General features: G+C 39.8%; 1 protein-coding gene across 2 annotated transcripts in view; it reads left to right on the top strand.

Moving 5' to 3' along the window:
* The first annotated feature begins 295 nt into the window (after positions 1 to 295).
* The window catches only part of SLC35F5 (solute carrier family 35 member F5), a 35244-nt gene continuing 25908 nt past the window's right edge, over positions 296 to 9631 (top strand). Inside the window, exons 1-4 of one of the 2 annotated variants that reach the window (XM_082762920.1) lie at positions 296 to 378; positions 2737 to 2807; positions 4957 to 5032; positions 8993 to 9134. In XM_082762920.1, coding sequence (XP_082619046.1) covers positions 9000 to 9134 — 135 coding nt within the window. In that variant the 5' untranslated portion in view covers positions 296 to 378; positions 2737 to 2807; positions 4957 to 5032; positions 8993 to 8999. Of the gene's footprint in view, positions 379 to 472; positions 896 to 2736; positions 2808 to 4956; positions 5033 to 8992; positions 9135 to 9631 lie in introns of those variants that run through there. The other variant, XM_082762921.1, reaches the window with a different exon arrangement.

Below are 9631 nucleotides of genomic sequence, written 5' to 3'. Positions count from 1 at the left end.
GGGTGGCAGTGGGGAGAAAAGACCCGCAGGGGGCCGTACAGAGAGGGGACAAACCCCTGCGGGCTTCGGGGAGCCCCAGCGCCGCCATTTCGGGCTGAGGGACGCCCGGACAGGGCTGGCGGGCGGCTGGACGGGGCCGGGAGGCTCGATGGGACCGGGAGGCTGGACCGGGCTGAGAGGCTGGATGAGGCTGAGGGGCTGGGTGAAGCTGAGGCTCGATGAGCCCGGGCGGCTCGATGGGGCGGGACGGGGCGGTCGCTGCCGTGCTCGGGGCTGGGCTCGCTCCGCGCCTCCATCTTGAGAGGGAGGGCAGGGGGAGGGCAGCGGGCGGCGCCGCCGCCGCCGGTCGTAGCTGCGGGCCCCCCCGGCGGCGCTCAGGTACCTCCGCCGAGGCGGGCAGGGGGCTGCGGCCAAACCCCCCGAGCGGCTGCGGGCGGTGGGTGGGGAGGGGAGGCGGGCAGCGGAGCCCCCCCGCCCGCTCGGCCCTGCCGCCGGGGGGGTGCCGCGGGCCGGAGGCCTCGCCCGCCCCGTGCCCGAGCCGAGGGGGCCGAGCGGGCGGTGCGCGGCCGGGAGCCGCCGTTCCTCGCCCCGGGGCTGCTCCGGGGGTCCTGCGGGAGAGATCCCCTCCCGGTGGGCTGTAGGGCCGCCTCCCTCCCCGTGTCGTGCGGCCCCTGCTCGGCCCGGCCCGGCCCCCGCTGCCGGTGTTGGCGTTGGGAGGGCAGGAGGAGCCCGTCCTGCCTCCGCCGTGAGCCCCAGCCAGGGAGGAGAAGCCCCCGGCCGGGCCGTGCACGCCGCTGCCTGGCTTCGGTGGTTTTCCCCGCTTGCCTGCAAGGCTCGGCTTTCAGGTGGCGGCGACGTGCGGTTCTGGAGGCTGCCGGGCTTGTTCTTATCAAAGGTCTGCGGCTGTTTATCCCGTGACAACGTGCGATATGTTTAGATCTGGCAGGATTACACGGGTAACCTATGAAGGAGATGTCACTTGCAATTCTTCGCTGGTATTAAACGTATGACTGCAGGTGTTTAACAGATGTGCGCTGCTCTGTACACGATAACGTTTAAAGAGCTTTGGCAGCTTGACATTATTTTCCTCATCTGTTTTTATTGGAAGGAAAGGAAGAAGCGAGGTGATGTCAATTTCGCTTGTCAGCTTTCACTGCTAACCTGAAGATACTTTGTAATTCCCGTGGTGCCAGCTGCTTGTGTCCCACAGCAAGCAGCCCTGCTGGGATGCTGGCGGACTGGACCTGGAGCTCTGGTTAGGTGCCCTAAGAGCTGATAGACACTGCTACCTAGGCAATAGATCAGTATTATGCATTCAAAATTCATGAAAAAAACTTTGCATAAGTGTAGATCTCATACATAGAAATAGTAAGTACAGAATTAAGAAACATTTTGAAATGTTAACATTATACCTTAGGTATCAGGATCGAGCTGTACCATAACAGTTTGAAATATTACTTACATTTCCCAGTATGGTCCACTATCAGATTCCCAAAGTATCTCTTTATGTGCAATTAAACTCCCTCCTTTTTTTTTTTTTTTTTTCTTTTGGTAGTAAACTTGGTGTGTTTTCTGTGCCTAGTTTGGGCTTGTTTAACTTTTTATTGAGCTAAAAATGGTGATCTTTACCTTCACTACCCAATACTGGTATGAAAAACTTGGTTCAGTTTCCTTTTTTTTTCAGTCCTTTGCTTCATTATATTCTGCAGGAAACTTTGCCCTGAGTGAAGATTACCAGGCTTTACGAGAGTGTGCATGTTGCATAAGTCTCACTTTTCCATCTCTTTTGAAGATTTTTGCTTTTACTGTCATTCAGTGATACCTCTCAGCAGAGGTCGAAGTCGTGTTAGTTGAACATTGCTTTAATGTGTATTTCCAAATGTAGAAGGAGGGAACGTCAGACAGCTTACTTTTTTTTTTTTTCCTGATTAGTCAAAGCAGTGTCTCTGTTTGTCTTATCTTGAAAGTAATCAAACACAAAGTGAGAATCACCTGACAGTGACAGTACATATTCAAGGAGGGGGGTTGTATCCCAGAACTTGTATGATTGGAGCAGCCAGTATAACTGGAAAAACTAAAACTATTTCTTCTGTGTGCAAGCCCTATCTTGGTATGTTGTCTCTTTTATTGTACGTGAAATAATCTTGAGTAAATAAAAGGAAGAATTTCAAGTTGACTTGCCCACACCATGGCTTGTGACTGAGCTTCTCTTCTGGGTTTCTTGTTATTCTTGCTATCAAGTACTTCTTTAGAGGTTTTGTTTTCTTTGTAAAACAGCTTGGGGCAATAATCTTGTGCTGCAGTGATTTTGTCAGTTCTTTTACTTGTAATGACCTCTTCCCTAATCATCAGTAAATCCAGAGTGATTTCGTATTTTGTGAACTTCATGTAGTTTTCCTTTTTAGGGTTGAACTCTTAACGTGGAAAAAACATGATAGTGTGCCCAAGGAAATATGTAGTGCTACAGAAACAAGTTTGCACGTTAAATATCAGTAGTGGAGTTACACGTGCTGTCCTCAGAAGTCTTTTCTTCCATTTCAGTGTAGTAAGAGTTGGACAGGCCTGTTGTGTACACACGTTGTGGATTATGTTGAGAGACCATTTTTAAATATATATTTTTTTGAGCATCATAAACTAAAGTGGTGGTGACTCAAGTGATCTAGGATACGGTATGTTAAGAAACAAAATACAGTGACGTGACAAGGAATGTTAAGTACTTTCTTTTTCCTTCTGCAGAAGACCTTCATGTAACTGGCTGAAAAATGGTTCTACAAGATGACAACCCCAACTCTAACACTATTGAAATGGTAAATAAAATTTAAAAGACTTAAAAAAGATAGCCATGCTGTTTGCTGAAAATTATAATGATATTAAGAAATGCATTTTAAATGAATATTCCCTCAAATGTCTCATTTCAACCAGCATCTTTTAAAATTTTATCGCGTGGAAATGATATTTTCCTATAACGCAAACAGAAGGCAAACATAGACTAGATTTAATAGGGTGGAATATTGTATTTACTTCTAAACCATCGTTTCTATTTCATACCATGTGTCTTCTGTAGCTTAAATTTATCATAGGTTATGCGCTTCATGAATTAAGTGTTTTATAATGGGGAAGCCATCTTTTTCAAGAGAAGGACCCTTCTTTTGCATGGTTCTCAGTTTAGGTCTCAGATGTAATATTAACGTGCTAAACTGTTATTCTGAAATGAATGTATTCTTGCTAATAAGCATTGAAAGGAGTTCTGTGTGAACAGCCCCACTGGATCTACAGCCCACAGCACATCTTGAGGGCTGATGGGAGTAACATACAGTTCTTGCATGATAACTAAATTTGGGTGTAAATCCTGAATGTGGTTACTTGAGTATAGCTAATGTGGATTAAGTAGGGATGGAAAATAAGCAACTGAAAATAAGCAACTATCTTTTAGCTTAGTAATATTTCATGTAATTGAAATGAAATTTCATGAAATTTCTCCATTCATGCATGGAGAAAAGATTTTTTAAGCAACTTCTTTTTTCTTTTTGTTTATTTCTGTTAATGTTATATACAATTACTTCTTTTGGGACATAAATAGGCCTGAACAAACAGCTTGAACTTTGTATGGATAAATACTTTCCGGTTTAGGTCCTGATTATCTGAGATGCTGATTGTAATCTCCAGTTACATTGATAGCATAAGGAAAATATGACCAGCAGCTGTTTGCATGTGAGGGCACTGAACTAGACAGGCATCAGAATGTACAGTGTGTACATTGTGTTTGTGGTATATGACATGGATAAGCACATGCCTGTGTCTTCAAAGTACATCTTCAAAACTGTTTTGACTGGTTTTAGTCATTCAGTAAACTGTATGGTGAAGGGATTGAATTTGCTGGATGCTAAGCAGTGTTTAAATCTTGACGAGTTCAGTGGGGGCTGAATTATAAACTTATGTGATCTATTTTTATAGTCTCCCTCTTAATCTATTTTAAAATAAATGAGAAGCATCAGTTAAACTCTTGTAGGAGGTAAAAGTTAATAAACTTTCAGGCAAACTTCAGAGGCAGTCAAAGGCAAAATTTCAGCTAAACATTTAGTGCTGCCCTTACTGCTACTTCTTCTTATACACACTAATTTGTGACTTATTAATGTGGGGTGTACATACATATAGGATATATGATACAGGGCATCCCTTAATAGTGATTAGCAACATGTAAAATTGTTAGATATTTCCATAAATAAGAAAAGAAAAAACCTTCCTGCACTTCCGAGCAATAAAACAGCTTTATTATTCTTGTTTGTCAGTTCAAGTTTGGTTGTGCATCCTTTTGTTGTGCATCATATATTTGCTAATGGCTGGATTTGCACATGGTTAGATATTAGATGGGCTCCTGGTTTGTATAGTATAGCACTTTTCCTCAGTCCCTAATATATGTTTCTTTTCTATATAGCAATTTTAAAAAAAGTGTGTTAAATAATAATAATACTGTATCAAATCAAGGCAAGATGATGCACTTACACCAGAAATAATGTGGAAGTGTACCATCTGTCTAGATTTTTTAAAGGCTGAAAAGCCTATATGCTCTTCCACTGCTTTCCTAATTCTAACACTTCAATTTTTGCTTAGGAACGTAGGCTTGAGAAATAGGATCTTTCACTGCATTGCTTATAAAATTAGAACTAAATGTTGTCACCTTCGCATGTGAGCCTCTTCCATTCAGTTAATAAGGAAGGGACAGTGTTCTTTGAAATAAAGATAGTAAATGATCCTGTTTTCAAGCAATTCAGCGTTGTCATCCCAGCATTTTTTATGTGAACCAATTGTTGAGGTTCTATATTTGTATATCTCTAACATCTAGGACTTGAGCTGCAGTACATGCTTGTTGAACTTGCACTTTTAGAAAATATTTTGTGAAGCTAACTGTCTAATATGCACCCACAACATTTTTCAAAATTTTGTCTTTCTTTTTAGGAGACTATCTTCACTGTGACGTGATATGTGAAGTTTGTTAGCATTTTTTATTTGTTTTTTACACTTATTGTGGAAGGTATGTATGCAAAAAAATAAAGCTTATTCTTTCTGCTTTCTTTTTTTATCGGAGTTTATTGCTGTCAATGTGCAGAAGCCAAATATAAAAGAATGTGTGGAATTGTTATTTCATTGCAAGTTTGGAAATACCAGTGATTTGTCAATAAGTTGGATAATGTGGCTGTCCAAAAATTCCCCAAATACTTGTTTATACCTGTGTTTGCATTCTGCATGAAGTTTTACAGGTCTTAATTCAATCCTAAAACATTTTATGTAACTTTCAGTAGGGTTCTGCTGTTCTTTTGGTAAATTGTGGGTGAGGTATGAAAAATCGGGTACTAAAAAGGACATTGTCCTAATGAGAGAAATGCAAATTAAAAAAACATGTTATAGACACTTTACTACTGTCACTTAACCACTTTTTAGTCATCTCCTAGCTTGAAGATGCATCTTGCTATATGATTACGAGTTGGTAGTCACCTCTTCTTGTTAAGCATTTTTTTCCCATTATGGGAGAATGATGCAAAGAGTGATTTATTAGGCACACAAAATTGTTAAACAGATATTTTGCAAATCAGATGAGCAGGCAGTAGCTGCTATTGCTGTAACATACTAAACCCCTCAATTTTGAGGTGTAAATATGTGCTTTTTAATTTGAATTGTAAAATCTACATATAGGTAGAAAAGAAATGGTGTAACACGTACTTACACTCTGAATAGCTTCATATATAACCTCTAATCTGCAGAGTACAAGGAATTTTATTGTCCTTTACTTCACTCCCACTGAGGGATCCTAATGCGAGGAATTTGCAGGAGCCTAACACAGCCAGGTTGGATACAGTGTTCAGCACCTACAGAATGCACACAGTCTCTGCACAGATTATATGTGCTGTATGCTTTGACACAGTTTGTGGTGCAAACAGAAGAGCTAGTTGTGTAAGCATGTCATGTAGAGATTTCAAATCTGCTAGGCAACTGCTGTTCCTTCCTGTTTCCAGCTACCTATGCCCTTCCTACCCACAGCACGTAAGTGGTGAAAGGTTGGAGTAGTTTCCTCTTCTGCTATAGCTTACCACTGTTATTTTGTCACCTGGTAGCCTGACAAGGAATGAGACTTTTCTTCTAGCTCCTTTGGAACTTCTTTATGCTCAGCTTCCATTTTGGCTGCATGTTATGAAAATGTGGGTGATCTGTAGGCTACATACAATAAAATGTAATACAATGCCTTGTAGGTTATTAGTCATAATAAAATGGAGGCAAAGTTGGTAGAGCTTAGTACGTAATATCCATAAAACTAATTCTTAACAACTCAAAAAACTCACAAGCTTTCAGGCACCAAAATGTTTCTGTTCAGTTACTTGGGCTTAAAATAATACACCTATTTATTTTCTCTTTGGAAACAAACGTTTTCTTCTTTATTCTGTATTGCATAAAAACTGCAGTTTCTTGCTGAGTCTTTCATAACGTTGCTCCTATCTACTTACAGACCTTGCTTTCTTTTGTCAGTCCCACCATTTTATCAGAAAAGCAGAATAATTATCCAGAAGTAGTGCCCACGCATGGAATATATGAACATAGAACTAGTGGTGTAATTATACTTCAGGATCTGTTTTTTTCTTTGGAAAGAAGCCCTTTGAGAAATGGAGAAAGAAAAAGTGTCTAGATTTAAATGTGGCAGGGAGTATATAGCAAAGGAGAGGCATGAAGCAAACAAAGGTGGGAAACAGTGTAGTGGTCTGAAAAGCACTTGTGCACATGTAAACATATAAGTAATTAATCTGAAGAATAGGCAAGTCTGAAAGAAAAATGCTGTAGCTTCCTTGCTGAAGATATTGTGGCACTGTCTCCTTCATACAAAAATGTTCAAGTAATGAAAAGGCAGTGAGTGAGGATATGTTGACATGTGGAAAAAAACAAAGTGTAGTGTAGTTTAAAGTCAAATAACTTTATTAGCAAAGCAGTTCACCTCTCTTTATTGGAAGAGTCAGGATTTGCTCCATAAAGGTGAATTACTTCTTAGTTCCTTGAGTTCTTTCATAGATAGTGAGCTTGGTTTTTATGGTGATAATTGGCAAGGTATGCTATATGTTCTGTAGTGAATCAACTCTTAATGCATTTTCTTAAAATAGACCCAAAATAAGATAATGTTAATCATAGAACTATCATATGTGTATCTCAGAGTTTCATTAGGAAGTATCCCTGGAGGTCTTTAAAAGACGTTTAGATGTAGAGCTTAGGGAAATGGTTTAGTGGGGACTGTTAGCGTTAGGTTAGAGGTTGGACTCGATGACCTTGAGGTCTCTTCCAACCTAGAAAATTCTGTGATTCTGTGATTCTATTTGAAAGACTCTACTATGAGTGGACAGAGGTATGAGATGTCCATCTCTGTTACATACCTAAGCTTGTATTTGAAGATTTTAATCATAAAGTTGAAGGTTCCTAAGTTTGGGTCTTACAGTCAGCACTTGGTAAAGCTGTATCACAATTCTGAATCTTCTACTAGCATTAGTGAATGTGAGTGCGTGTAGGTCTGGCACGTTCGTGACTAGCACTTGAGTTACAACACAAGCAAGATTTTTAAAAGCTCCTCTGTCTTGTTTTTATTTTTTTGATGTGCTTTACTGATCTCCTAATGTTTACTGAAAATACTGAAATTAATACTTTATTTAATGTAAGTTGTACAAAGTCAAGCCCTCTAAAGCCAGGATGTGCCACTTCTTTGGCCAACCCAAACAAAAGCACTTCTGTTCTCATGTTTACTCTGTGATTTGAATAAAACAGAAGTACTCTGCCTACTGAGAGAAAAGGAGAGCAGGTTGGTCTGCGCGCTGCTATAGTGCTCATCTCCTGCATCCATTTTCTCTTCAGAAATTTCTGTTGAGCAGGAATAGGAGTATACCCCTACTCTTTCAGTAAAAAAAAAAAAAAAAAAAAAAAAAGGCAGTTGAGTAAAATATTTAAACTGAGCTGGGCTTTCCTGGTAATTCACTAGAATTGCTGTAATTGAGACCTTTCTATCAATACTTTGGACAAAGATTTCTAAGGTCCATGTAAAGGCTGATAGGCTTGTGTCTGTCAAAATCTGAGCTTTTTATGTTGTGATTTCTGGCAAGTCTGTACGGCTTTGATAAAGCTGTACTAGATGACAAGCATAAACTTTGTGGCTCTAGTTTTGACGTCTCAGCATATGAAGTGTATGTAAGTGATAATTCCTATGTGTAACATAGCAGGGACACAGGCAAAGCCATAATCAAAATGTCTGAGTTTTTTTTTTATCTTAACCAGGCAAATCTTTCTGTTGTGTATATGCTTACTGTAAGTTTGAAAGTTTTTCACTAGGATTGGTGCATGCCTGTACCTCATGAATTATCACACACACACACATAAAAACAATACATAATAAAGTTATAAAACAATATATTAAAACAGTTCAAGTGCACGTGTAATGTGATTTTGTAAGCTTACAAGTAGGTGTTTTTTAACATTTTAAACATGGAGGGATCATAATTTATTAAGTGTTGCCATATCTTCAGAAATGTTTGATGAATCCTAAAGTTTAAACAAGTTTCTGACTACTGTTAGTTGACTTATATTTGACATAACATGCCAAACTAATTCCTACTGTAAGCCTAGAGTATCTGAATTTACAGAAATGCGTTGGTTTGAAATTTTGCAGAACTCACAGCATAAAAATTCCAGACATTTTATGCTTTACCTACTTTTGTTTGTTTCAGTGGTGGAAAGGTAGATAAATTCTTGAAAAGCCAAGGTTGACATTTTTGTTGCTGCTGTCTCTGAAAGTCTCATGCCAGATCTGTCAAAGATCTTTTTAACAAGCCTAAGCATCTGCTTCCTGGTATATTGGGTCTGTTTCATATATGGAACACTTGGTCCTCTCTGCACCCAGTGTGGCTTTTGTACGTTTTTACATTCTTGTTTGTAATAATTTGGGTTTTATTTCTTTATTAATACTGGACAGGTTACAAATGGTGTGGGTTTTTATCATGAATCGAATGAGCTCCCAGAGCAGTTCATCCTCTCAGCGCAGGCGAATGGCTCTAGGAATCGTCATTCTTCTCCTTGTTGATGTGATATGGGTTGCCTCCTCGGAACTCACTTCTGTAAGTATTGTTCTGTGAACCTTAAGAGAAAATAAAAGTCTATTTAAGAGAAAATTCCAAGGGAAACATGGTCACTCACACTCAGTAGGCATTCTAGTGTAAGGTTTGACATTGTTTTCAGTATGGGGAAGACAGTGTCCTCCTTTACTGAGTTACTTTTACTGGAGTTACTTACTTTACTGGATTACTGAAATAACCTGTATACGTTAAATATTATGAGCACGCACAACTCAGTGACTCCTGCTTTCAATATAGAAGGTATTATTGGCGATTTTAAAATGAAATAACATAAATTAATAAATGCATGTTGTAACTTGGGAATTCATTTTGTTTATTGCCATATTGATTAAAATAACACCTCAGCTTTTCCTGAGAAGTAGTAAATAAGTTGTAGCATTACAAGTTAGTTAGTATGGTAGATTTTAGTATGGAACATCTAGAAGCCTTGGATTAAAGGACTCATGGGTCACGGAGTTAAGCCCTGTAACTGCAGACAA

This window comes from Aythya marila, assembly GCF_965140915.1.
Source record: "Aythya marila genome assembly, chromosome: 6".
NCBI classification, from domain to species: Eukaryota; Metazoa; Chordata; class Aves; order Anseriformes; family Anatidae; genus Aythya; species Aythya marila.
The sequence above is the reverse complement of the archived record's forward strand: the minus strand, read 5'-3'. Positions and strand labels throughout refer to the sequence as shown.